Source organism: Chelonia mydas, chromosome 14, assembly GCF_015237465.2.
Source record: "Chelonia mydas isolate rCheMyd1 chromosome 14, rCheMyd1.pri.v2, whole genome shotgun sequence".
NCBI lineage: Eukaryota > Metazoa > Chordata > Testudines > Cheloniidae > Chelonia > Chelonia mydas.
In genome coordinates this window covers 30,062,601-30,090,495 of record NC_051254.2, presented here as the reverse complement: position 1 = coordinate 30,090,495, position 27,895 = coordinate 30,062,601, and the positions used below count along the sequence as shown (strand labels likewise).

The 27,895-nt window shown below is 48.4% G+C and overlaps 3 protein-coding genes across 4 annotated transcripts in view; all 3 read right to left on the bottom strand.

The window, feature by feature from the left end:
* Positions 1–27,895, bottom strand: part of LOC119567445 (maestro heat-like repeat-containing protein family member 1) — an 850,842-nt gene that overhangs the window by 276,995 nt on the left and 545,952 nt on the right. The gene's annotated exons all lie outside the window — the stretch shown is intronic.
* On the bottom strand, positions 2,913–14,430 carry LOC102936849 (zinc finger protein 501). 2 transcript variants are annotated; one of them, XM_043528800.1, is made up of 5 exons: positions 14,165–14,430; positions 11,251–11,339; positions 10,553–10,679; positions 8,593–8,706; positions 2,913–8,244 (listed from the first exon to the last, which is right to left on the bottom strand). In XM_043528800.1, the coding sequence occupies exons 2-5, from the start codon at positions 11,329–11,331 to the stop codon at positions 7,043–7,045; spliced, it is 1,524 nt and encodes a 507-aa protein (XP_043384735.1). In that variant the 5' UTR covers positions 11,332–11,339; positions 14,165–14,430; the 3' UTR covers positions 2,913–7,042. The 2 variants fall into 2 exon arrangements, with proteins under 2 accessions (XP_043384735.1, XP_043384736.1); XM_043528801.1 differs by having other exon boundaries at positions 2,920–8,241.
* LOC114021928 (tripartite motif-containing protein 26-like) lies at positions 16,073–26,167 on the bottom strand. Its single transcript, XM_037913328.2, has 3 exons — positions 25,838–26,167; positions 18,704–18,799; positions 16,073–18,105 (listed from the first exon to the last, which is right to left on the bottom strand). The coding sequence occupies exons 1-3, from the start codon at positions 25,895–25,897 to the stop codon at positions 17,866–17,868; spliced, it is 396 nt and encodes a 131-aa protein (XP_037769256.1). The 5' UTR covers positions 25,898–26,167; the 3' UTR covers positions 16,073–17,865.

Genomic DNA, 27,895 nt, shown 5'->3' with positions numbered 1-27,895 from the left:
GCAGACAATTTCTGCTGGGCCTGCAGCACCCAGTGCTCAATGGCCTGTCAAACTGGGCCCCACATTTGAGACAGGCAAGGGAACACTTAATTTGAGGAGCGTGCTGGGGCTGAGGTGTGAAATAGGGGTGTGGCTGCCTAGCCTGAGGCAGCAGTGAACATGCCAAGTAGCAGATTTTTAGGCATCTGGGTGATTTCAACCTCAGAAATTTAGCTGTGATGGGGCTTTAGACACCTACAGAGCTAGGCAGCCACTGAGTGGTGGTTTGTGGATTGGCAGCATCTAAATATCAGATTCAGGTACCTAAAGTGAAAGTAGTGGACAGGCACCTAAATCTTTTTCTGGATCTAGCCCCTGGTGCTTAGCTTGCTTTGAACACCCCACTGGGCCCTTATCTGCATTGTCAGGTGCCTGATACCTTTAAATACCCAGCCCTACGTCATTTTGGAAAAGATGCTTTTGAAAATCTTACCCAAAATCTAACTACTGCCAATAGCCCCACTGATTGGAAAGGGTCTGAGTTAGAATTAGGCGGGTGGTAAAGATGAGAGAGCGGGGGTCCTGGGCTGAAACCCAGCTCTGAGATCAGAATCACTTAAGAATTGTGAGTATACTACCTGCAACTGAGCCTATGACAAGGCAGAGGTCAGGCTGTATGGGTGACCTCACTGTGCATTTTCGTACCAGACCACGTCTGCATTGCTTTTACATTTAACCTCCACTCTGAATCTGGTGGGTATTTGATGCAAAATAAAAGGACACCAGGAGTGTGAAAAACTAAATTCTACTTTATTATTCCAAAGGACGAACAAAGAGAGACTGCTTTCCTCATCCCCAGCCCAACACATTGCTGCATCCAAATCCCGCATGCACCAGTAACATTTACAAACTGGTAGAAAAGTGCAGAGAATCCAGGAGTGATGTTGGGACCCAGGCACAAACTACGATTTTAGGTCGAATTTAGCAGTGTTAGATCGATTTAACCCTGCACCCGTCCACAAGACGAAGCCCTTTTTGTCGACTTAATGGGCTCTTAAAATAGATTTCTGTACTCCTCCCCGACAAGTGGATTAGCGCTGAAATCGACATCGCCGGGTCGAATTTGGGGTAGCGTGGATGCAATTCGACGGTATTGGCCTCCGGGAGCTATCCCAGAGTGCTCCATTGTGACTGCTCTGGACAGCACTCTCAACTCGGATGCACTGGCCAGGTACACAGGAAAAGCCCCATGAACTTTTGAATTTCATTTCCTGTTTGGCCACCATGGCAAGCTAATCAGCACAGGTGACCGTGCAGATCTCATCAGCAGAGGTGACCATGGAGTCCCAGAATCGCAAAAGAGCTCCAGCATGGACCGAACGGGAGGTACTAGATCTGATCGCTGTATGGGGAGACGAATCTGTGCTATCAGAACTCCGTTCCAAAAGACGAAATGCCAAAATATTTGAAAAAATCTCCAAGTGCATGAAGGACAGAGGCTATAACGGATCCGCAGCAGTGCCGCATGAAACTTAAGGAGCTCAGGCAAGCCTACCAAAAAACCAAAGAGGCAAACGCCTGCTTGGGGTCACAGCCCCAGACATGCCGCTTCTATGACGAGCTGCATGCAATTCCAGGGGGTGCCCCTACAACTACCCCACACCTGTACGTGGACTCCTGTGAGACGGGAGTGTCACACAACAGGGATGAGGATTTTGGGGACGAGGAAGATGATGAGGAGGGGAAGGTTGAAGATAGCGCACACCAAGCAAGGGAGAAACCGTTCTCCCCGACAGCCAAGAACTGTTTATCACCCTGGAGCCAATACCCTCCCAACCCGGGCTCCTGGATTTTGAAGGCGGAGAAGGCACCTCTGGTGAGTGTACCTTTGTAAATATAATACACGGTTTAAAAACAAGCGTGTTTAATGATTAATTTTCCCTGAAGACTTGGGATGCATTCACGGCCAGTACAGCTACTGGAAAAGTCTGTTAACATGTCTGGGGATGGGGCGGAAATCCTCCAGGGACATCTCAATGAAGCTGTCCTGGAGGTAGTCCCAAAGCCTTTGCAAAAGGTTTCTGGGGAGGGCAGCCTTTTTGCATCCTCCATGGTAGGACACTCTACCACGCCAGGCCAGTAGCACGTAGTCTGGAATCATTGCATAAGAAAGCATGGCAGCGTATGGTCCCGGTGTTTGCCGGCATTCAAGCAACATCCGTTCTTTATCTCTCTGTGTTATCCTCAGGAGAGTGATATCATTCATGGTCACCTGATTGAAATAGGGGAATTTTATTAAGGGGATATTCGAGGTGGCCGTTTCTGCTGGACTGAAAACATCAGCCCCTCCTTTTAAATGGCCAATGTGTCTTTTTCAATTTTAATCTCCCTTTCTTTCCTCCCGCAGCTGCAAATGTTTCAACACTGCCACTCGCATCTCCATCCCAGAGGCTAGTACAGATAAGAAGGCAAAAAATGTCAGACAATGTCAGAGCCCAGGAAAGCACAAAATGAATGCGAGGACAGGAGGGACGTGCGAGAGGATAGATGGCTGGAGCAACAGGAGAGGTGGCGGCAGCGTGATGAGAGAAGGCAGGATGCAATGCTGAAGCTACCGGAGGATCAAACTGATATGCTTTGGCATATGGTTGAGCCGCAGGAAAGGCACAGACCGCCACTGCAGGCCCTGTGTAATCAACCACCCTCCTCCCCAAGTTCCATAGCCTCCTCACCCAGATGCCCAAGAACGCGGAGTGGGGGCGGCTTCGGGCAGCCAACCACTCCACCCCAGAGGACTGCCCAAGCAACAGAAGGCTGGCATTCAATAAGTTTTGAAGTGCAGTGTGGCCTTGTCCTTCCCTCCTCCCCCACCCCGCCCGGGCTACCTTGGCAGTTATCCCCCTGTTTGTGTGACGAATTAATAAAGAATGCATGAATTTAAAACAACGACTTTATTGCCTCTGCAAGCGGTGATCAAAGGGGGGAGGGGAGGGCGGTTGGCTTACAGGGAAGTAAAGTGAACCAAGGGGGTGGGTTTTCGTCAAAGATAAACAAACAAGAACTGTCACACCGTAGCCTGGTCAGCCACGAAACTGGTTTTCAAAGCTTCTCTGATGCGCAGCATGCTCTGCTGTGCTCTTGTAATCACCCTGGTGTCTGGCTGCGTGTAATCAGCGGCCAGGCGATTTGCCTCAACTTCCCACCCCGCCATAAACGTCTCCCCCTTACTCTCACAGATGTTGTGGAGCACAGAGCAAGCAGTAATAACGATGGGAATATTGGTTTCGCTGAGGTCTAACTGAGTCCGTAAACTGTGCCAGCGCACTTTTAAACGTCCAAATGCACACTCTACCACTATTCAGCACTTGCTCAGCCTATAGTTGAACAGCTCCTGACTACTGTCCAGGGTGCTGTGTATGGCTTCATGAGCCATGGCATTAAGGGGTAGGCTGGGTCCCAAGGATAACTATAAGCATTTCAACATCCCCAACTGTTATCTTCTGGTCTGGAAAGTCAGTCCCTTGCTGCAGCTGTTCATACAGACCAGAGTTCCTGAAGATGTGAGTGTCATGTACCTTTCTCGGCCATTGCACGTTGATGTTGGTGAAACATCCCTTGTGATCCTTGTGATACTTGCAGCACCATTGAAAAGTACCCCTTTCGGTTTATGTACTGGCTGCCTTGGTGGTCCAGTCCCAAGATGGGGATATGCGTTCCGTCTATCGCCCCACCACGGTTAGGGAATCCCATTGCAGCAAAGCCATCCACTATGACCTGCACATTTCCCAGAGTCACTACCCTTGATAGCAGCAGCTCAGCGATTGCGTTGGCTACTTGGATCACAGCAGCCCCCACAGTAGATTTACCCACTCCAAATTGATTCCCGACTGACCGGTAGCTGTCGGGTGTTGCAAGCTTCCAGAAGGCTATCGCCATTCGCTTGTGAAGTGTGAGGGCTGCTCTCATCTTGGTATTCTTGCACTTCAGGGCAGGGGAAAGCAAGTCACAAAGTTCCATGAAAGTGCTCTTACGCATGTGAAAGTTTCGCAGCCACTGGGAATCATCCCAGACCTGCAACACTATGCGGTCCCACCAGTCTGTGCTTGTTTCCCAGGCCCAGAATCGGCGTTCCATGGCATGAGCCTGCCCCATTGCCACCAGGATGGCCAAATTGCTGGGACCCATGCTTTGAGAGAAGTCTGTGTCCATGTCCTCATCACTCTTGTCACCACGCTGCCGTTGCCTCCTTGCCTGCTTTTGCAAGTTCTGGTTCTGCATATACTGCATGATAATGCGCGAGGTGTTTACAATGCTCATAACTGCTGTGGTGATCTAAACAGGCTCCATGCTTGCCATGGTATGTCGTCTGCAGGAGAGCAGAGTTGCAGGGGAAGCGGTGGTTGGATGACCAGTTTTGCAGACCTACTGCACCATCTGCTGCGAGGACACAACAGCTGAGTTCGCTGTACGCTTGCCGTGGTATGGCGAGAGAAGAGCAGCCGAGCAGAGTTGCAGAGGAAGCGGTGGATGACGACGGTCATATAGAGGACCTGCGAGACCACCAGGAGAGCAGAGTGGCAGCAGAAGCGGTCGTTTGATGATGACGGTTTGCAGCCCTACTGCACCATCTGCTGAAAACAGTATGGCGCCTGCACGAAAAAAAGGCGCGAAACGATTGTCTGCCGTTGCTTTCACAGAGGGAGGGGCGACTGACAACATGTACCCAAAACCACCTGTGACAATGTTTTTGCCCCATCAGGCATTGGGAGCTCAACCCAGAATTCCAATGGACGGCAGAGACTGCAGAAACTGCGGGATAGCTACCCACAGTGCAATGCTCCGAAAGTCGACGCTAGGCTCGGTACTGTGGACGCACTCCGCCGACTTAATGCGCTTAGTGGGGACACACACAATCGACTGTATAAAATCGCTTTCTAAAAAATGGACTTCTATAAATTTGACCTAATTTCGTAGTGTAGACATACCCTCCGAGAGCAGGGAATCCAAGCAGCTGAGATTAGCAGGATATAGGATGAGGTGAGTGAGGCAGACAGAGTCTTTGTCATCCCCACACAGGACACTCTGGTAGATGGGGAGGGGTGACCAGCTGGGCTGTCAGTCTCCCTAACCCTCTCTGGCCTCAAGGATGGGGGTCAGCCTGGCTCCAAGGTTGGCCCAGGCGGCCTGTTGTCTTCTCCAGCTTCCTTCTTGTCTCTGCCCAGTCTCGTCCTCTCAGCATTCGGGAGATGCTGCTACCTCCCCTCTTCATTCCTGTGGGGGCATCATTTGTAGCCTTTTAGATTTCAGGGATGGCTTCACCCAACACTCATAGGGCAATTCCTGTGTCTCTCTGGCATTGATGTAGCAAGTACACACTTCTCGGCCTCCACTGTCTGGCTCTCAAGAGGAAAGTTTGTCGTTTCCCAGCTCTGTTACCCATACCACCCATCCTCTGCCCCTTCTCACTGCATCTAACATCTCTGCAGGGATCAGGCAGTAACTCCATGCCCCATTCAGTCTCAGCCTCTCTGAGTGCGAGTCTAGCACTCACCGTCAGTGTTCGTGCTGAGACATATTGATAAGGTTCATTGTTCATAGAATCATAGAATATCAGGGTTGGAAGGGAGCTCAGGAGGTCATCTAGTCCAACCCCCTGCTCAAAGCAGGACCAATTCCCATTCCCCCCCCCCAGGTCTGTAAATGGCCCCCTCAAGGATTGAACTCACAACCCTGGGTTTAGCAGGCCAATGCTCAAACCACTAAGCTATCCCTCCCCCAAACACACAAACACACAAACATCTCATGCCAAAGGGTAAAGAAAGGTTAAAATAAAACCTCTCGTAAAATCCTCAAAAAAAGCTATGCTAGATCCTGTCAAACTAAACTAATATCAAAGCATGTGACCAAATGGCCTCCCTAACATTTGATTTCCCCAGCACTGAGTACCCTATGCTCCCCACATCCACCGGACCCAACCATTCAAAAACCCATCCCTCCTGGTCCCTTCAAATTTGATCTCCCAGAACCCAGCACCTTAGGGGATTTAGGGAGAGGAAGAGTTGCTAGCACTCAGGGACATTCACCCTGCAGGGACTAGCTCCAGGTAAGTGGGGGAGCCCAGCCCACAGGCTACTGGAAAATGAGGGGTGGGGACAGGTGTCTGGAGTGAATCTGGAGCCTCCCTCTCCTAGTCTCCATGGAAGGGGCATCCTGACTGGGAAGGGAAAGGAAAGAAGAGAACTTCATCCAAGCAGAGGGAGCTTCTGGAGGAATTTCTCTCTCCCGTTCCTCAGCAGTTACCAGGAGGCAGGAAGGCCCATCAGTTCAGCAGCCAGGGCTACAGCAGGGAGGAGGGGCTGATCAGAACTGCTCCTCCTCTGCCAGAGGTTTGCTTAGACCAGGCAAAGCCAGAGGGTCACTGATCAGATTGGGGTTAGCTGCTGCTGGAACCTGCCCCCAGACATGGGCAGCTGGATACCTGGGAGCCAAATGCCACTGCTGTGTGTGGGAATTAGGAAATGGAGTTTTTACTAAGACCAGCCCTAGTCAGGGCACTGAGAGAATTTCTCTCCTGTGTGGAGGAGTCTCTGATGTTCAACGTGGTGTTAGCTCCAACTGAAGCATTTTCCATGCTAAGGACATCTGAGAGGGCTCCTCCTTGTTTGGATTTGCTGATGCTTGATGCTGTGTGCGCACCAAAAGAAGGTATCCCCACATTCAAGCTCTTTCTTCTATGAATTATCTGATGGGGAATAATGTGTGAGCTTAGACTGAATCTTTCCCTCCAGTTATTGAAGCTTTTCCCACAATCCAAGTATTTATGGGCTCTCTCTCTTGTGTGGATCGTCTAATGTGAAGCAAGGTTTGATATTCAAATGAAACTTTTTCCACAGTTGAGACATTTATAGATTCTGTCCCATGTGAATTCTCTGATGTTTAGGAAGATATGGCCTGGGTTTGAAGCTTTTCCCACCATTCAAGTATTTATGGGGTTTCTCTTTTATGTGGATTGTCTAATAAGGTGTGAGTTCTGTTGGAAGCTTTTCCTACAGTGGAGGCATTTTCACAGTTTTCCCCCCTTGTGGGTTCTCCCATGCTTAATAAGGCCTGTGTGCTGACTGAAGCTTTTCCCACAGTCCAAGCATTTATAGGGTTTCTCCCCCGTGTGGATTCTTCCATGTCTAATAAGGATTGAGTGCCGACTGAAGCTTTTCCCACAGTCCAAACATCTATAGGGTCTCTCTCCTGTGTGGATCCTCTGATGTACAATAAGGGCTGATGATCCATTGTAACTTTTCCCACAGTCCAAGCATTTATAGGGTCTCTCTCCCGTGTGCAGTCTCCGATGGGTAGTAAGATTTGAGCTCCGATTGAAGCTTTTCCCACAGTCCAAGCATTTAAAGGGTTTCTCTCCTGTGTGGGTTCTCTGATGTACAATAAGGGTTGATGATTCAGTGAAACTTTTCCCACACTGAAGGCATTTATAGGGTCTCTCTCCCGTGTGGGTTCTCTGATGTGTAATAAGGGCTGATGTTACAATGAAACTTTTCCCACACTGAAGGCATTTATATGGTCTCTCTCCCGTGTGGATTCTCCTGTGGTTAATAAGTCCTGAGTGCTGACTGAAGTTTTTCCCACAGTCCAAGCATTTAAAGGGTTTATCTTCCATGTGGATTCTCTGATGTGTAATAAGGGCTGAGGGTACACTGAAACTTTTCCCACACTCAAGGCACTTATATGGTCCCTCTCCCGTGTGGATTGTCCCATGGCTATTAAGGGCTGAGTGCCGACTGAAACTTTTCCCACAGTCCAAGCATTTATAGGGTTTCTCTCCCGTGTGGGTTCGCTGATGTACAATAAGGGCTGATGGTGCACTGAAACTTTTCCCACACTGAAGGCATTTGTATGGTCTCTCTCCTGTGTGGATTCTCCTGTGACAAATAAGACCTGAGCGCTGACTGAAGCTTTTCCCACAGTCCAAGCATGTATACAGTTTCTTTTCCTTCTGATTTGTCTGCTGGGCTGCAGATTCCTTGGGATCCTTGCCTCCTCTCCCACATTCAATGGATTCCTCTACTTTCTTCCTTGGGCATTTTCCCAGCTTCCTCTCTGACCTTTGCCAATTACTCCAGGCTTTTCTCTTTTCCAAGCACTGGGAGAACTCCCCTCCAGCTTTTCTTAAAAAGGTCCCCTGGAGTTCCACTTGCTCAAGTCCTTCCTGCTGTGGATCCCCCTCCTCGTTATTACTCATTGTCTCATCACCTGCTGGGGAAGAGAGTCCAGGGAGGAGTCATTGGGCTGGCAGAAAGGGGAATAACAAAGAAGGAAAACACAACACAATAACTGTTGGGGAGACTGAGAAATTGGATTCTGCCTCAACTTCCCACCCAAACACGCACAGGGAAGTGAAGTCAGGGAGAAAACTCCTGACAGCTAACAGTGTGGGTGGGAAGCCATGTGCGATATCGGCCATGATGATACGACACCTGCTGACCACAGCCTGATCTGGGTGGGATGAGGCAGAACTGAGGGGGCCACACCACATTTTGGGGATTTTCAGCTTTTTCCTCCATTTGCCATATAGTTTCTGTCTTAGTGTTACTGAATCCTCACCTGTGTGGGTGCCTCTTGGGATCTTCCTTTCCTCAAAGACCTGAAGATCCGGGACCCATGGCTCTTCCCCTGCTTCCAGCTGGGCAATCAGGTCAGGTTTGGGAATGGGGAGTCCTGCTCGGGGGCAAAATCAGGCATGTGAGTGCACTGAGGATCGGTGGAGTACTTGTCACAGAGGGCACATATTGAGTTTAAACTGACCCCATGATTTGCTGGGGGGTTGTGGGGTCTGAACAGATGGGAACATGGTCACTGAGCCCCCTTGGGAGAGGCCGATGTCTGAGGGAGGGGGAGTTGTCACACCCTCTCTAGGAGTGTTCAGGATCTCTGCGCTCTGGGGGACTTGCTGAGGCACACACAGATCTAGTGTTAAACCCCTGCCTCTGTGTAAACCTCCAGAGCCCTCCCCACAGATGGAGCTGTGATGGGATCCCAGCCTGGGACCATGGGACCGCTGTGCCTGCTGAACTCTCTCCAGCCTGGGCTATCTCTTACAATGCCTTGCTAGTGACCAGCAGCAACCCCTCCATGCACTGTTATCACTCAGCACAACCACATGTGGAGCCCCCACACGCAGCTAGATTGCATGAATAATCCCAGAGCCACTCATGAATCACACAAGGAAAGGCACCAGACCCAAATCCCTGCAGTTTCCAGCACTATATATATACCAGGAATATACCACCTAATTTATTAATTGGTTCACCACTTTATCAATGGAAAGTGGATATACAACAGCCTTTGATATCTGAGCAATTTACCATTCACTTCAGGCAAACTCACTGGTAAAGTTAAACAGTTAAACAAGTTTATTGGCTATGAAAGATAGATTTTAAGCGGTATTAAGTGATAGGCAAAAAATCAGAGTTAGTTACCAAAAGAAATAAAATATAAGCACGCAGTCTAAACTCTCGACCCTATTAGACTGGGCAACATCTAGATTAAGCAGTTTTTTTCACCCCACTGGATATTGCAGTCCATAGTATACAGATTTCACCTTTGAAATCTGGGCCAGTCCCCTCAGTTGGAGTCTCAAGTCTTCAGTGTCCTTGTTGCTTTCAGTGTAGGTGGGTGAAGAAGAAAGGCCCAGCATGTGGCCACTGTGTTCTGTTTTATATCCTCAGTCCCATGTGCTTGGGAAGCACAAATCCAGTCATGTCTGGGGGCTTTGCTGAGTCTCCAGGGCCAGGCTGAGCAATTCCCCTGGTGTGGCCTCATACCGGTGAGTCACTGAATTGTAACTCCCTTGCTGGAGAATGGCTGGTGATTTCTGCGCAATAGCACCCGCCCGGGTGTTGGTTACCTCCCTTTTCATTGTCTCCGTAGAGCCAGTATCTGGGCACCTCCCAAACCCACAGCATATTTTAGTGACAACCATATAAAACAATCTCATAACTTCATATGCACTAAAGATACACATATTTAGATAGAACAAAAAGAAAAGGAATACTTGTGGCACCTTAGAGACTAACCAATTTATTTGAGCATGAGCTTTCGTGAGCTACAGCTCACTTCATCGGATGCATACTGTGGAGAACAGTGACCTTAAGCCGATCAGAACCTTTTCCCTAATACCTCACATGGCATGCTTTATATGCAATATCACAATTACATACAGAAGAGGAATATGGGGGCTATAGGGGGCTCCCCCAAGGTATAGAGTGTCACAGGAGCCAGTCCCAGGAAGGGAGGTGCACAGAGATCCTGTGTGTGAGTAAGAATTAATGCACATAGGATAATACATGGCTTCTGCCCCTGGGAAAGCTGGAGGGATGCGGATGAATTAGCAGGTCCATTAGGTTCATCCCATTGGAGGGGGTATGGAGGTAAATGGCTCTCTCAAACTGGAGCTTTGGACAATGCCATTCCGCTCTAATCTAACTGACCAGGGAAGAACCTGACCAGATGCAGAAACACAGACCCCGTGGCTTCAAATACCTGAGGGGACAGGAATCCTTACCCAGGGAGGTCACAGTCTCATAATTCTCCTGCATGACGTCCCTGTAGAGGGCTCTCTGACTGGAGTCCAGCAGAGCCCCCTGCCCCTCCGTGAAGTACACAGCCACCTCCTCGAAGGTCACCGGCATCTGAAAAAACAGGTGCTTCCCGCTCAGTATCTGCTGTCCGAGCCACAATCCCACTATTCATGGGGGAAGAAGCACCAAAATACAACAGCTCTGGGAGGCCTGGAGGAGCAGAATTCTAGCCCAACCCACTCAGAGTGGCCATGAGTCTCCAGGGAACACAGAGAAGGTGAAAGCTCCTTGTCCCTCCCAGCAGAGGATGGAGGGCAGGGTCTTTTCATTGACCACACACCTACTAGGCACAAGCTGACATGGGAAGCAGAGCTTTGTGCAGGGGACAGGGACAGGAATCCCAGCATCTTCCCTTTGCATTTCACTTCAGTCTTGGGCCAGTGGGTTCAGGATCCAGCACCCTGGTCTGTTTTCCCAGCACTTTCCAGGGATTGTTTCCTGTTTCAGAAATGGTGGAATTTTCACCCCACCCCCACTGCGCCTGTTCATAAATCAGGCCCTAGGCTGAGCATGTCCCAGCAGGTTTATCACAACCTGTCCCCCTCCCTGCCTCACCCTGTGTATTCCCGCCCTGCCCCCTCTCCAACAATCCTCCCGAGCAGCTCCCTCCAAAATCCCCCACCTGAGCTGGATCCACCACAGCCATTTCCCTGTCCCGTCCCCTAGGAAGATGGGATGATCTGGAGCAAAACGTGGTGGTCATTCTGCAGCCTGTCGGGGTGAGAAGGGCAATTGGGGAGGTTTCTGAATTAGTGTTAGTCCATTTCACAACCGATTCTCCCCAGACTCTTTCCCTGCAGACACACACTCTAGACTCTGCCATGCTGGAAAAACCCTGAGTTACATTATTACAACACAGACCTGACCGCTCCCACCAGGACTAAACCTATGAGACACTATTAAACCCTCCCAGGAACAGAGTCTCTGAGTCAAACCCTAGAAAAGAGCAGAATAAAATGAGCCACTTTGAAGGATCCCCCCCGATATTGTCCCCAGGCCAGTATTTTGTACTGGAACTGGAACAAAAAGTGAACCATCATTTTGTTTTACTGACTGAACCTGAACTGAACAAAAAAAGAGAGGTGGGGTGGACCATTACCAGTTAAAATAGATATCCAGCATTTTTAAAGCTCAATATTAAAAAAAATACAGTGATCTTATTTTCATTTCAAGAGCAGAAAACTAACTAGCCCATGGGCGGATGATGGCTCCCAGAATGGCCTGGCCCAGGACAGTGAGAAGAGAATGAGAAGAGAAGGGGGCCAGCCCACAAGCACGGGGGCAAGAGGGGATGCTTGGGAGCTGCCTGCACACCATAGGAGGCAGAAGGGGGGCCCAGAGGTACAGGAACCATCTCTGAGATGCCCCCCATGGGGAGAGAAGGGGTGGGATGCTCCTTGGGCCCTGAAGTTCATAATAACTCTTCAAGCCCAAGGGCCAAGGTCATAGCTCCCCAATCTTCTCCCCTTAGACAGGCCTCCTCCCACCATCCCCAGCCCCTGGGGCAACTCCTCCCTCCAGTTGCTCCTCTTGAGGCAGGGTTCATGCTCCAAATTCCCTTCCCCACTGAAGCCGCCTGCAGGGCCCATTCCCAAGCCCTCCAGGACACTGTCTGATACCCACCTCCAATCCCCCACCCCTACCCCGGATAGTTATGTTTCTCTCATACGTATGTCTTGATTCTAGATATCAACCCCCACTGTCAGCAGAGGACAGAGTCAAGGCAAAATTTCATTACACCATAACATGGATGAAGATGGAAATGTTTGAGTCAGAAGCCAGAAATAATGATGTCACAGAATGAATGTCAGACACGTCTGAAATTGAAAGTTGAATTAGAATGTCTTCTGAAAGCTTTTGAAATCTCTAAAACAGAAGCGATATCTGGATGAAGGAAAGCCCAAAAAAGGAATGGGCCAATTCCTGATTCATTCACAGATGGGCCACATCTCTATAAGAAAGAAACAGGATAGCTTAGTGGTTTGAGCATTGGTTTGCTAAACCCAGGGTTGTGAGTTCAATCCTTGAGGGAGCCATTTAGGGATTTGGAGCAAAAAAAATTGGAGATTGGTCCTGCTTTGAGCAGGGGGTTGGACTAGATGATCTCCTGAGGTCCCTTCCAACTCTGATATTCTATGATTGGATACCAAACTACTGGGAACATCCAAAAAATGTCACGCCTAAGCTGAATCAACTAGCAAAAATTGTACTGGCAGTTCCACCAACACAAGTGAGTGTCGAAAGAAAATTTCCAGGCCTCAAATATATCCTTTCACTGCAGAGGTCCAATATGGCAAAGCAAAGATGTTATTTTAGGTTGCTCAAACAAATTGTGCATAAAAAAAAATCTTGTTAATTTCACAACACAAAAGCACTTGGAAAACTCAAGTAATGGTAAAGTAAAAAACAAATAAACAGCCAATAATCAAAACATTTTAAGTTGCAGCTCTCTTTTTTGAATTTACCTCCACTAAGATTTGAAATAGGATTTAAACTGGTATCTGAACTTTTATTTTTGTTTCCTTGGGTGGCTAGAACCAGAAATGAAACCGAACAAATTGAATGGAACAGAACCTGAACCAAACCAAAATAAATACTAGTTGGACTGGTTGCCTGCTGTTGCTAGCAGTAACTCTGGTTTAACACAGAATCTGCACAGGATTCAGAGCAGGGCCCTGTTCAGTCCTGTCAACCCCAAACATTTAACATGCTGAAGTCAGACCCACAAATAATGAGACTGTCTTAAAAAAACAAAGACTAAATTTTGAGCAGGATGTGTGGGGGGTGGATATTTGCCTTGTAAATGCTGAGCCCTTGGGGGGAAGTCCCCTGCCTACCCCAATACTTGTTTGACCATTTCTAGGGGAAAAGATTCCCCACTGGCTGCTGGAAAGGGCAGCCCCCTCCCCTTCCCCTACCTCATGGTCTGGGGGAGCTGCCGTTGTATCTCTCACCATCCCGCTCCCTTCTCCTACCCTCTGGGTCTCCCTTCCTCAGCCGGTCTCTGCTTGCTCTCATATTCTCCTTCCAGCCTCCCCACAGCCCCTTCTCCTCACATCCCCCCTTTCCTTCCCTTTATCCCCACACTCCAATTTCCCTCTATTCCAGCTCTGTTCCCCTGAGCCCCAGAATCCTTCCCCTGATTCCTGGGTACTCCCTCAGCCCCCCTTCAGCAGCCCCACATCCCCATCCCTCCCCCTGCATCCCCGTTTACCCCCCTCCTGCCCCCTCACACGTCTCTGTTCACCATCACCCCTCAATGCCCTCTGGCTCTCAGAGCCCCCTGCCCTCTTCAGCCCCCTGCCGGCTGCCACCCCTCTCTGACCCCCCAGGTGTCGCTGTCCCAGCTCTCACCACGGCGCGCGCTGGCTTCACCCGCCCTGCAAACACCGGGAGCTGGCGGCACCTTCCCTGGGCCCAGGGCAGGGAATCGCAGCCAGCTCCGCTGGGAGCAGCCTGGGGCCAAACCCTCCCCCTGCAGCCAGGATGGCACCGGGGGGCACCGCTTCTTGAGGGGATGGGCAGGTCTCTCTTACCTTCCCTCCAAGCGGTGCCCTCCCTGGGAGCAGCCGGGATGGGGGGTCCTGGCCAGGCTAGGGTCTCTGCACCGGGAGAGGCTCCTGGGGAGCAGCGGGAATGTTACTGCTGGAAATTCCCCTCTCCCGGCTGCAGCCAGGGCTCCGGGGTCCCCAGCAGCAGCCGCCGGGGCTCGGGGATCTTGCGAGGAGCGTGGGCTCCCCACAGCGCCGCAGAGTCACTGCAGCGAGAGCGATTCACTTCCTGCCTGCGGGCTAGCGATCGCTCCCAGATCCGCATCCCAGCTGCTCCTGGGTCCTAGTGTTCAAGGGATTGCACTGAAGCCCCTGCCCCAGACCCTGCCTCCTGGGGGGCCCACATCCCCTGGGCATGGGCAGCTTCTCTCAGCATTAAGGGGGCATCGTGCATAGAAGCCACCTTGTCAATGGGCAGAAAGGAGACGTGCAGATCCCGGGGAGGGGGGATAAGGGGCAAAGACTGGGAATTGTTCCAGAGAGTCCCCAATATTGTCATATAAGGGGGTGATGGGTCCCAGTCCTAGAGAGGCTGCCAAGAGCTTGGAGTAGCTGGAGACAGGTTTCTCGGGGACACCCTATCCTAGACAAAAGAATGTAGTTTCTCTCCTGAGAGTTACTTCCACAGGACTTTGAAAGACCATGATAATGTATTTACATCTCGCTTAAACAGACCTCTCAGGCTAACCATGGGTGGTGGAAGGACCCCATCAATTGCACCAGAGGGGGCAGGAATGAAACAATTTGCTTTTTAGCAGACACAGCTCCTGTGAGGGAGAAAGCAGCAGGACACAGCCTTCAAAATAGACCCCCGTCACCTGCCTCACAGCTGGAAATCGACTTTTGTCTGGAGGTCACTATCAGAAGAATCCATTGCAAAGGTTCACTAGACTCTGAAAGAGACCGATCCAGGGCTGTGTTTGAACTGAACTGTTTGGTGACTCCCAGGAACGTAACAAACTGTTGCACATTGACTCCTTAAAGGGAGAACAAACAGTAACATTCTTCTGACTGATCCAGGACAGGGCTAGACATTCCATAGCCCCCCTTCCTGGGAAACTTCCGGCCGGGCAGGGTGTGAAGTGACCTCACCCATTGTTGAATGAGGCTGGTGGAGGCCAGTGGAAGTCCAGGATACTGCAGCCAGGCACCAGGATCCAAAGCGATGGGCCAGGGCTGCCCAATACACAGAGTGCCTGCTTGGGGCTGACTGTGGGCATCCCTTCTGGGTCTGTGGAGAGAGGAGGCTGTGCAATCCCAGCTCCGCTCCAGCCATAGGAACTTTGATACCTCTGGGCAGATTGCTTGTAGCATGGTTGAGAAAGGGCATGAAAGGGACATGCAGAAGTGCCGTGCTAAGATCAAGGAGCTGAGGCAGCCATACCAGAGGGCAAGGGAGGCCAACCGTTGGTCTGGTGTGGTGCCAAAGACATGCCCCTTCTACATGCCCCCCTGCACATCATCTTTGGCAGTGACCCCCCCTCCATCCCCAAGAGTGATACAATAGATGAAAAATTAAAAATGGATACCCAGGAGAGGAAACGGGTCGGAGCATATTATAGAGGGGCAGGAGCATATGATAAAGCTGATGGAGGACCAAACGGAGATGCTGAAATACCTGATTGTGCTGTAGTTAGAACACATGCGTGCTTGACCTACCCTGCAGCCCATACAGAATTGTGTTCCATGCCCACCCCAAATTCCACACACACATTCCGTGCAAGTTCCCAGCCTGTAGCAGTACCTCTTGCACTCTACCCCTAGGGACAAGTTTCAGAATGAAAGCTAGACTTACACACAGCTACGAGAGCCTGAATTCAGAGCGAGTGCTCCACAGTGTCATGGCCCTAGCAGGAGGTGGAAATCTGTGTATTTCTCTTTAATAAAGATGTCTTAGAAATAAAGTGTATCTTTATTTATGTCCTACACATGGTAGTTGCTGCTGGAATTAATACACCCTGGCAATCGGCACATTTCCAGACTACAGTTAATGCTGAGCAATCATTACACAGGTCATTCAATGCGCCAAGTAAACAATGTCTGGATGAATACGTTACAGAAACATTACTGGTGGTCATTGTCAAAATGCTGCTTTAGAGCCTCCCTGATACAAAAAGCCTCCTCCGCTCCGCCCCCGTTGAGGCCCTCTAATGGCCCTGCTATTTGGCTGTCATGCACCTTCCCTGACCATCCCGTGATGATGGCCATGTAATGACCCCAGTGATCCACCAGCTCCTGCAGTACCCTTTCTGTTGATGTAATCCATTGCAATATGGTCTGGGGTCAAAATTGGGATATGCATGCCATCTATCACCCTGCTGCAGTTAGGGAATCCCATTTCTGCAAAGTCATCCAGCATTTCCCACACATTGCCCAGAGTCACAGTCCTTTGTAGCAGGAGGTGATTAATGGCTCTGCACATTTGCATCACTGTAACCCCCAAGGGGGACTGCCCAAATCCAGACTGATTCGCGATGACCGGTAGCAGTCCGGAGTTGCCAGTTTTCACACAGTGATTGCTACTCGCTTTTCCACAGTAAGAACAGTTCTCGTTCTGGTGTCCTGGCACCACAGGGCAGGGGCAAGCTCCGCACACAGTTCCAGGAAGGTGACTTTGCACATCTGAAAGTTCTGCAACCATCACTCATCATCCCATAACTGCAAAATGATGCAATCCCACCACTCTGTGCTTGTTTCCTAAGCCTAGTTGCAACGGTCCACCATGCACAGCTGCTCTATGAATGCCAACGTCAATCTGGAATTGGTTATTTCCATGGCACACAGCAGAGCAGTCACTATGGATTCCTCTTCAGATTCGCAGCTCATGAAATACTGCAGGATCAGCCACGTTGTGTTCATAACGCTCAAGACAAAACTGGGGCTCTGTCTTTTCACCTCGCAGTCGGGTGGCAGCCACTTCAGCCCCTCCTCGGGGTTCTCTGTCTCTTCCGACAGCAGGGTGCTGCACCAGGATCCTGTAAAAGGCTCAGCTCCCTAGAATAGATTTCTTCTCCCCCAGCACCAACTGAGCTCCAGGGCTTTCCTATTATATTTCCTGTTTTGCCCTAGTACTTCTTGTGAGGTGGTAGGACAGGATTCAGCTCTGCCCCACAGGGAGAGTATAGTGGTTCCTTCACCCCAGTTCAGAGGGAGCCCACTCTGCCTCACTACAGGGACCATCTATCACAAAAGCAGGCTTGTTTAGGTGGCAACATAGACCGGAGTACCCAAGGGGACTGTCTGTGACTCCATGTTCAGGCTGTGATAGTGTCTGAGGAGTTCACACTTGATACTTGGTAGGGAAATATAAATATAGAACACACACCCAGCTTGGGGTTTGTGCCCTCGTTTGTAACTGTTTGCCCTGAGGCTGTTACTCACGTTTGTGAGCTTCTCCAGACATAGGGAATTGAACCTGGGTCTCCCACATCACAGGTAAGTGCTCTAAACACGGGGCTAAAAGTTATAAGGTAGGTGACATCTGTTCATCAGCAACCTCCCGCTCCCCTCCCACACACACATTTTGTGTGCAGCGAGGCAGGTGCTTAGCTCATTCCTGCAAAGACCAATAGTCATTCATATTTCAGCAATGCACACACTGAGTTACCCTGAGATCTCTGACTGCTGGACCCCAGTGCCCAGGATTCAGCAGCTGTCCTGTTCCTGTGTTGGCATCTGGGATGTTTCTAACATAGTCTCACCTGCACGAATTCATTCACTGGCTCCTGATACTTCCCTTCTATATCATTGATGAGCTCACTGAGATGGGAAATTTTCTCGGATAGATTACTGACATTTTCATTTTGTATCTTCACAATCTCCTTGTCCAGATTTTCCTGCTGCACCAGTTGCTTTTGTTCCTCCAGGAACTGCCACAATTCCTGAAATTCAGACACAATCTTCTGCCTCTCAGTTTGTGTTTGTTTCTGTATAAAAATGGGAAAAATTTGGTCAGGGACATGAAAGGAGCCTGGGGTCCTTTCGTGGAGTGCTGAGTGTGCAGGAGGGAGAACTTCTTTGACAATCCAAAGATTTCTGACATTTGACTCTACCCTATGGGTACTAGGGAGAGGATTCTCTCACACCTTCCCCTTTGGCACCTATATCTCTTAAACGGATGTTTCCATGTCTGTCATGGTCAGCATATTATGTTATTCATGGTCTCTGGGAATTCAGATCCAGAGCAGCAGGAAGCAGGACTCAGCACAACATTTATAGAGATACCAGGGGAGAAAAAAGAAAAACATTTTAACACTGCAAGAAATGACCAGACATTGTTATCCATGCAGAGCTATTCACTTTCAGTTCACTTTGGGAGGATTTCTGTGAAAGACACAAGGGCTAGAAATTAACTCATTAACTGCAATGGAAAATTAGGGCTTGTCTATACTTGAATCTAACCCAGCAATCCATGATCATGGAGAAAGTCACACGAAGCCACGTTCACCAAAGCCACAGAGGAATCTTCCTACAAACAGAGCTCCCACTACCAGTCTCTGCCTCTTTATCACAATGGGCACCTACCAGATACTCCCGGCTTTTCCCCTCTCCAGTCACTTTAAATCTCAGCAGCTTTTCTCTCTCTTCCCTCAGAGTCTTCAAATGGGCCTGGATTTTTTCCTGAAGAAACAGAATTGATTTGGAAGGTTTTATTTTGAGGATTGAGAGGGGTGTGGAGCTGGGTGTTTTTCCAGCCAAAACCCAAGGTGACTGTTGATCCTAATTGCTTTATGACATCAAGGCCACCAAGGAGATGAAACCTGATTAATGGAGACTGGGAGTGTGTCATATTCAGACTGGACCGCTTGGTAATAGTGACCATAATACAATTAAATTTAACATCCCTGTGGTGGGGAAAACACCACAGAGGCCCAACACTGTAGTATTTAATTTCAAAAAAAGGGAACACCACAAAAATGAGGTTAGTTAAACAGAAATTAAAAGGTACATGAAATCCCTGCAAGCTGTATGGAAACTTTTAAAAGACACCACTTAAATACCCCAAATTGAAAAACATAGTAAGAGAACCAAAAAAGTGCCACCATGGCTAAACAACAAAGTAAAAGAAACCATGAGAGGCAAAAAGGCATCCTTTAAAAAGTGGAAGTTAAATCCTAGTAAGGACAATGGGAAGGAGCATAAACTCTGCTAAATTAAGTGTAAAAATATAATTAGGAAGGCCAAAAAAGAATTCGAAGAACAGCTAGCCAAAGGCTCAAAAAGTAATAGCAAAAAAATTTAAGTACATCAGAAGCAGAAAGCCAGCTAAACAACCAATGGACGATCGAGATGCTAAAGGAGCACTCAAGAATGGTAAGGCCATTGCAGAGAAACTAAATGAATTCTTTGACTTGGTCTTCATGGTTGAGGATGTGAGGGAGATTCCCAAGCCTGAGCCATTCTTTTTAGGTGACAAATCTGAGGAACTGTCCCAGATTGAGGTGTCATTAGAGGAGGTTTTGGAACAAATTGATAAACTAAACAGTAATAAGTCACCAGGACCAGCTGGTATTCACCCAAGAGTTCTGAAGGAACTCAAATGTGAAACTGCAGGACTACTAACTGTAGTCTCAAAAAGAAAAGGAGTACTTGTGGCACCTTAGAGACTAACCAATTTATTTGAGCATGAGCTTTCGTGAGCTACAGCTCACTTCATCGGATGCATAACTGTAGTCTTTTAACCTATCATTTAAACCAGCTTCTGTACCAAATGACTGGAGGATAGCTAATGTGATGCCAATTTTTAAAAAGGGCTCCAGAGGAGATCCCGGTAATTACAGGCCGGTAAGCCTGACTTCAGTACCAGGCAAACTGATTGAAACTATAGTAAAGATCAAAATTGCCAGACACATAGATGAACATAATTTGTTGTAGAAGAGTCAACATGGTTTTTGTAAAGGGAAATCATGCCTCATAAATCTAATAGAATTCTTTGAGGGGGTCAACAAGCATGTGGACAAGGGGGATCCAGTGGATATAGTGTGCTTAGATTTTCAGAAAGCCTTTGACAAGGTCCTTCACCAAAGGCTATTAAGCAAAGTAAGCAGTCATGGGATAAGAGGGAAGGTCCTCTCATAAATTGGTAACTGGTTAAAAGATAGGATATGAATAAATGGTCAATTTTCAGAATGGAGAGAGGTAAATAGTGGTGTCCCCCAGGGGTCTGTACTGGGCCCAGTCCTATTTAACATATTTATAAATGATCTGGAAAAAGGGGTAAACAGTGAGGTGGCAAAATTTGCAGATGATACAAAACTATTCAAGGTAGTTAAGTCCCAGGCAGTCTGCGAAGAGCTACCAAAGGATCTCTCAAAGCTGGGTGACTGGGCAACAAAATGGCAGATGAAATTCAGTGTTGATAAATGCAAAGTAATGCACATTGGAAAACATAATCCAACTATACATATAAAATGATGGGGGTCAAAATTAGCTGTTACCACTTAAGAAAGAGATCTTGGAGTCATTGGGTGGATGTTTTCAGAGAACTATCCACAATGTGCAGCAGCAGTCAAAAAAGCAAACAGAATGTTGGGAATCATTAAGGAAGGGATAGATAATAGGACATAAAATATCATATTGCCTCTATATAAATCCACAGCATGCCCACATCTTGAATACTGTGTGCAGATGTGGTCGCCCCATCTCAAAACAGATATACTGGAATTGGAAAAGGTTCAGAAATGGAAAAATCATGGAGCAGGTCCTCAAAGAATCAATCCTGAAGCACTTAGAGGAGAGGAAAGTGATCAGGAACAGTCAGCATGGATTCACCAAGGGAAGGTCATGCCTGACTAATCTAATCGCCTTTTATGATGAGATTACTGGTTCTGTGGATGAAGGGAAAGCAGTGGATGTATTGTTTCTTGACTTTAGCAAAGCTTTTGACACGGTCTCCCACAGCATTCTTGTCAGCAAGTTAAGGAAGTATGGGCTGGATGAATGCACTATAAGGTGGGTAGAAAGCTGGCTAGATTGTCGGGCTCAACGGGTAGTGATCAATGGCTCCATGTCTAGTTGGCAGCCGGTGTCAAGTGGCGTGCCCCAGGGGTCGGTCCTGGGGCCCGTTTTGTTCAATATCTTCATAAATGATCTGGAGGATGGTGTGGATTGCACTCTCAGCAAATTTGCGGATGATACTAAACTGGGAGGAGTGGTAGATACGCTGGAGGGGAGGGATAGGATACAGAAGGACCTAGACAAATTGGAGGATTGGGCCAAAAGAAATCTGATGAGGTTCAATAAGGATAAGTGCAGGGTCCTGCACTTAGGATGGAAGAATCCAATGCACCGCTACAGACTAGGGACCGAATGGCTAGGCAGCAGTTCTGCGGAAAAGGACCTAGGGGTGACAGTAGACGAGAAGCTGGATATGAGTCAGCAGTGTGCCCTTGTTGCCAAGAAGGCCAATGGCATTTTGGGATGTATAAGTAGGGGCATAGCGAGCAGATCGAGGGACGTGATCGTTCCCCTCTATTCGACACTGGTGAGGCCTCATCTGGAGTACTGTGTCCAGTTTTGGGCCCCACACTACAAGAAGGATGTGGATAAATTGGAAAGAGTCCAGCGAAGGGCAACAAAAATGATTAGGGGTCTAGAGCACATGACTTATGAGGAGAGGCTGAGGGAGCTGGGATTGTTTAGTCTGCAGAAGAGAAGAATGAGGGGGGATTTGATAGCTGCTTTCAACTACCTGAAAGGGGGTTCCAAAGAGGATGGCTCTAGACTGTTCTCAATGGTAGCAGATGACAGAACGAGGAGTAATGGTCTCAAGTTGCAATGGGGGAGGTTTAGATTGGATATTAGGAAAAACTTTTTCACTAAGAGGGTGGTGAAACACTGGAATGCGTTACCTAGGGAGGTGGTAGAATCTCCTTCCTTAGAGGTTTTTAAGGTCAGGCTTGACAAAGCCCTGGCTGGGATGATTTAACTGGGACTTGGTCCTGCTTTGAGCAGGGGGTTGGACTAGATGACCTTCTGGGGTCCCTTCCAACCCTGATATTCTATGATTCTATGATTCTATGTCAGCACCGTCCAGAGGTTAGGTTTGCTATTGTCCAGTGTAATCCCCATGGTATTTGGCATGGACCTGCACTGTCTGGAGCCCTTTTGTGTGTGAATTCAAGCTGCTCGGGGTCCCACACAGCGTTTAGCGCAGTGACCTCCTCTAGTGCATGCTGATATCCGAGTTTAACCCAGGGCGGGCAAACTTTTTGGCCTGAGGGCCACATTGCATTTTCAAAATTGTATAGAGGGCCTGTTAGGGGAGGCTGTGCCTTCCCAAACAGCCAGGCATGGCCCGGACCCCGACCCCCTCCAGGACTCCTGGCCCATCCAACGGTCGTCCCCCCCGGGACTCTTGCCCCATCCAACTAACCCCCCTGCTCCCTGTCCCGACTGCCTATGGACCCCCTGCCCCTGACTGCCCCATCCAACCCCTCCTCTCATTCCTGACTGCCCCCCCAGGACTCCTGCCTCATCCAACACCCGCTACTCCCTGCCCCCTTACCGCGCTGCCTGGCGGCGCTACAGCCGCACCCCCCAGAGCACCAGGACAGGCAGCCGCACCGCCTGGCTGGAGCCAGCCACGCCACAGCGCAGCACAGAGCACCGGGTAAGGCCGCGGCTCTGAAGCCCTGCCGCCCAGAGCATCGTGCCAGCGGCACAATGAGCTGAGGCTGCAGGGGGAACAGTAGGGAAGGGGCCGGGGGCTAGCCTCCTGGGCCAGGAGCTGGGCAGGAGGGTCCCGCGGGCCGGATGTGGCCCGCGGCCCATAGTTTACCCTCCTCCGGTTTAACCCCTCCAGGAGCAACACAGGAGTTCAGAATCCCAGTGGGAAACGTCATCTCCCTGCTGGGCCTGGGACTTTTAGGAGGAAAAGACACCGTGATAATGGACACACTTCTTCACTGGGGGCTGATGCTGAGGTGGCAGCATGGCCTAGTAGTTAGGGCCCTGGACTAGGCCTGGGAAGACATGGGTTCTATTCTGAGCTCAGTCACTGACATTCTGGGTGGCCCTCGGCAAGTCACTGCCCCTCTCTGTGCCTCAGTTTCCCTTCCACCCTTTGTCTTGTCTATTTAGACTCTAGACCACTCAGGGCAGGGATTGTCTGTCACTGTTTTGTGCAGAGTCCAGATCTCATTTGGGGTCTTTAAGAGCTACTGTGATGCAAATAAAAGTAATAATAAATTCTATGAAACAAATCAGTAACAGCAGCTTGTAACTTTCCCATCTCCACTCTGAAGCAACTCTCTCACATAGACTGGTCTGCAGCTCTTGTGATTTAAACCTCACTGATCATTTAGCACCGTCTGTTCTGTAAAAAGCTCCCTTATTTCAGCAGTAGAAGCTGGTTTTGAAAAGCATTAAGCATAGGAGAGAACAGTTTCCCACATAAGCGATCTTTAAAGGTTTCATTTTTGCCTTCCTTGCCCCACTGCCAGATCATTTTATTTTGTTATAGCATCTCTGATACAATGAAGGCTTTATAGAGCTGAATGGTGCAATCACACATGTGCCAGATAAAATTAAGTAAAATTAATCTGTAATTACAATCCAAAATTATTACTCATTAACCTTATGGTGACCAGACAACAAGTGTGAAAAATCGGGACAGTGGGTGGGGCATAATAGGAGCATATATAAGAAAAAGCCCAAAATGTCGGGACTGTCCCTATAAAATCGGGACATCTGGTCACCCTAATTAAACTGGCCAGCAATTTCCTACCTTGTACTCCTGGGCAGCTTCCTCTAGGCTAGGGGAACCACCGTGTGAGCTCTGTGAGCATGGGACAGATGGCAAACCACACAGACAGAGGTTTGATCCTCTTCACAGAACAGTTTCAGTGCCTCCTGGTGTTCCCCACAAAGCCTCTCCCTTCCTGCTCCTTTTGCTGCCTGTAAACTCAGCCGTTTGGCGATTTCTAGGACATTTGCCAGCTGCCTGTTTGGCCTGAGGTTTCTCTGTTGCACAGCTTGTCTGCACTGAGGGCAGGAGGCATCTGTAGCGGATCCCTCCCATGTGACTACACAAATAGCAACCCTCCCCTTTTGCAACTACCCCGCCTACAGCAACAACTGCGTGTTTCCCCTTCTGGAATTGGTGCTGTTTGCTGAACTGGGAGGAGCCCACTGGTAACATTACAGCCCTGGAAGCTTTTGTGAAAAATGTACCACTAGGGCTCTGGTGCTGCAGTCCCAGTGTGGAGGGTCATGAGTTTCAGATGGACCTGTCCTGATGAGCTTGCAGGAGCAGGGTCTGTGTGTCTAAGGAGGGATATTCAGGCTTTGCAGAATTCATTTTTTAAAAATACATAATTTTGACAGATTTTTTAAGCAATTTTTATATTTATTCATTTAAACTTTCACACTGCAGAAAAACATGGATTTTAAGCATTTCATTCCAAGTTCTATTTATTTAAATTTTCATAGTTGTGGGAAATTGGGGCGGGGGGGAGGGGGAAGAGAGATCAGACACTATTTTGGTCAGACAATTATTTAATGACAGACAGAGATTCAAAAAGTTCCAGCTTTAGAACCATTAAAATAGAAATTGTCAACATCACACGTGAAAATATGCAAAGTAAATATTCTTAAATCAAACTCTAATAAGTTCTCAAGATGCACTGTTCTTACTGTGCCTATTTGTATTTTTCAGTTATTATCAATGGAAATATTTTTTTTCGGTGTGTGTACAGTGAAATCAATATTTACAGACATCTACTGATAATGTCTAATCCTTCCAAGTCTAGTGATATTAAATTCACAGGCCAAAAACTTGGTTAAGCTGGAATCAGTGTTTCAAAGGCCTGATTCTCATTTATTCTAAGGCTGCTCTGGTTCAGGGTAAAGGGGCTGCAGTGTCACCAACACCCATGATTCTATAATGCGTCTCATGTTATTTGGTGCATTTGTTAAAGCCCCAGCTCCTGGAAGCATGTAATGATGTGAGACTCTGGACTTTCATTTTTTTAAACAAAGGAAGTTTCTAGCTTTCTCGGTTGCAGAAAAAAAAGTTAAAAATGTGACCTGAGTGCAGCCTAAAGGTCTGGGAAGCCACAGGGTGAAGAGAAAGAACCCAACATTTATCATCATTTTTATTTTTAAGTCTCATGATTTTAAAGCAATTAGTCATTTTGCGGGTCCTGACGCATGATTTTTAAAAGTTTGGGGTTGGCAATATTGTGCCACTGAGAATTCAGGCATTAAATCTCTATCTGCTACCCATGGAAAACCCCCTAATTTAGTGCCATCATTAATCTAAAACAGCACCGTTAATAGAAAGGGAAATAGACAGAAATGGCAAGCTATGGGAATGCCCATGGAGATGGGCTGGGCACGGCCAGTAACAAATGAGCACAGCCCCCCGCCAGTGAGGATGAACTAACAAGATAAAGGAGAATGTTTGTTTTTATATTTAGGTCATTGGAGCCTTAGCTGGAGAACACTGCCCTGAAAACAAACTGATCACTGCCAATGCAGTATTGTCAGCACCATGTACTCAAAAATCATGAGGCTGGCTGAAAAAAGACCATGAGGATTTTTTCTTCTAAAAAAATTACATTCTGGACTTTTTGTTTGTTTCTTTCTGAGCATTCAGGATTCATTCTGGTCATGTTCTCAAACTTTTCTACTCAGCCATGAGAGCAAGAAACTTACCTTTGTTAAAGAGAGAGCTGAGATTGTCACGTAGTCACAGGATTCCAGGAGCTGGGGCATTAAGAGAAACACCAACTATTGAAAGAGTCAGTATGAAATCACGGATATTTGCAACCACCCCAATGTGATGTATGAAATCACAGATATTTGCAACCACCCCAATGTGATGTTGTGTGATTTGATGTGGACAGGAAACAGCTGCATTCTAGCTATTGCAGGTCCTTATCTGGCCCCATCACTGCACTACTCACCTCACAAACTTCAATTTACTTAGCCAAGGCATACTGCTGTGAGATGGGGAAGGACTGTTACTCCCATTTTAGAAAGTGGACAGTCAGGCCCAGACAGAATAAATGACTTACCCGAGTTCACATGGAGCAGGGAATTGAACTTGGATCTGCTCAGGGTAACTGAGTACCTTAACTACTGGGCAATCCTTTTCCTCTGTAACAGCAACCTGGAAAAGAGAAAGGGACAGACAGATGCACATGTAAGCAGGGGAATAGTCCCGCTATTGTGGGGAACTTTCCTGGCTTCTGCACTACCCCAGTGAAGTGGGCTAGCAAAAGGATCTGAGTCCTCGCTCCCACTTCCTTTACCCAGTGGCCTCCCTGCCCTTGAGGACTCCCCTTCCACTCTCCTGTCTGGCAGAGTCCTCGTAACCCCAACAAGGCTGGGCCCAGGATTCCTGGGGGGCTTGACCCCCAACCCTGCTGTGGTCACCTAGGACAGGGGCTAGGGTGTCCCCACTCCGGTGTACTCTCTCTGCACTGGGCACTTCTCTGACCCACTGACCATTACATACAAGTTAAAGCAAATGCAAGTTATTTAATCAACAATTAATTTTAAAAAGAATAAGGAAAAATGGGAAAGGTTAAAGGAAACACACCAGCCCGCTCTGGGGCAGAGAACATCACAGTGTCTCTGGAATGACAGTGTCTCTGGAATGACGATCAGCAGGTTATCTCAAGTGTTTATATACAAATGCACAAAGCCTTGGAAACAAGCAGGGAGAACTGGAGGTCCTGGTGATGTCAAGGAATTATGACGTGATTTGAATAACAGAGACTTGGTGGGATAACTCACATGACTGGAGTACAGTCATGGATGGTTATAAACTGTTCAGGAAGGACAGGCAGGGCAGAAAAGATGGGGGAGTAGCACTGTATGTAAGGGAGCAGTATGACTGCTCAGAGCTCCGGTACGAAACTGCAGAAAAACCTGAGTGTCTCTGGATTAAGTTTAGAAGTGTGAGCAACAAGAGTGATGTAGTGGTGGGAGTCTGCTATAGACCACCGGACCAGGGGGATGAGATGGATGAGGCTTTCTTCCGGCAACTCGCAGAAGCTACTAGATCGCACGCCCTGGTTCTCATGGGTGACTTTAATCTTCCTGATATCTGCTGGGAGAGCAATACAGCGGTGCATAGACAATCTAGGAAGTTTTTGGAAAATGTAGGGGACAATTTCCTGGTGCAAGTGCTAGACGAGCCAACTAGGGGGGGAGCTTTTCTTGACCTGCTGCTCACAAACCGGGAAGAATTAGTGGGGGAAGCAAAAGTGGATGGGAATCTGGGAGGCAGTGACCATGAGTTGGTCGAGTTCAGGATCCTGACGCAGGGAAGAAAGGTAAGCAGCAGGATACGGACCCTGGACTTCAGGAAAGCAGACTTCGACTCCCTCAGGGAACGGATGGGTAGGATCCCCTGGGGGACTAACATGAAGGGGAAAGGAGTCCAGGAGAGCTGGCTGTATTTCAAGGAATCCCTATTGAGGTTACAGGGACAAACCATCCCGATGTGTCGAAAGAATAGTAAATATGGCAGGCGACCAGCTTGGCTTAACGGTGAAATCCTAGCGGATCTTAAACATAAAAAAGAAGCTTACAAGAAGTGGAAGGTTGGACATATGACCAGGGAAGAGTATAAAAATATTGCTCGGGCATGTAGGAATGAAATCAGGAGGGCCAAATCGCACCTGGAGCTGCAGCTAGCAAGAGATGTCAAGAGTAACAAGAAGGGTTTCTTCAGGTATGTTGGCAACAAGAAGAAAGCGAAGG

Bases quoted from the DNA above. Each gene is read 5' to 3' on its own strand.
- LOC102936849 (XM_043528800.1), bottom strand. From the start codon at position 11,331: ATGACCACCACGTTTTGCTCCAGATCATCCCATCTTCCTAGGGGACGG. The intron at 8,707-10,552 runs GTAAGGATTCCT...GCCCCCGAGCAG, and splicing joins TGAGACTGTGACCTCCCTGG to GACTCCCCATTCCCAAACCT. The intron at 8,245-8,592 runs GTGAGGATTCAG...TCTCTTCCCCAG, and splicing joins CCCAAGAGGCACCCACACAG to CAGGTGATGAGACAATGAGT.
- LOC114021928 (XM_037913328.2), bottom strand. From the start codon at position 25,897: ATGCCCCAGCTCCTGGAATCCTGTGACTACGTGACAATCTCAGCTCTC. The intron at 18,800-25,837 runs GTAAGTTTCTTG...CTGTTTCTTCAG, and splicing joins CAGCTCTCTCTTTAACAAAG to GAAAAAATCCAGGCCCATTT. The intron at 18,106-18,703 runs GTAGGTGCCCAT...ATTTTTATACAG, and splicing joins GGAAAAGCCGGGAGTATCTG to AAACAAACACAAACTGAGAG.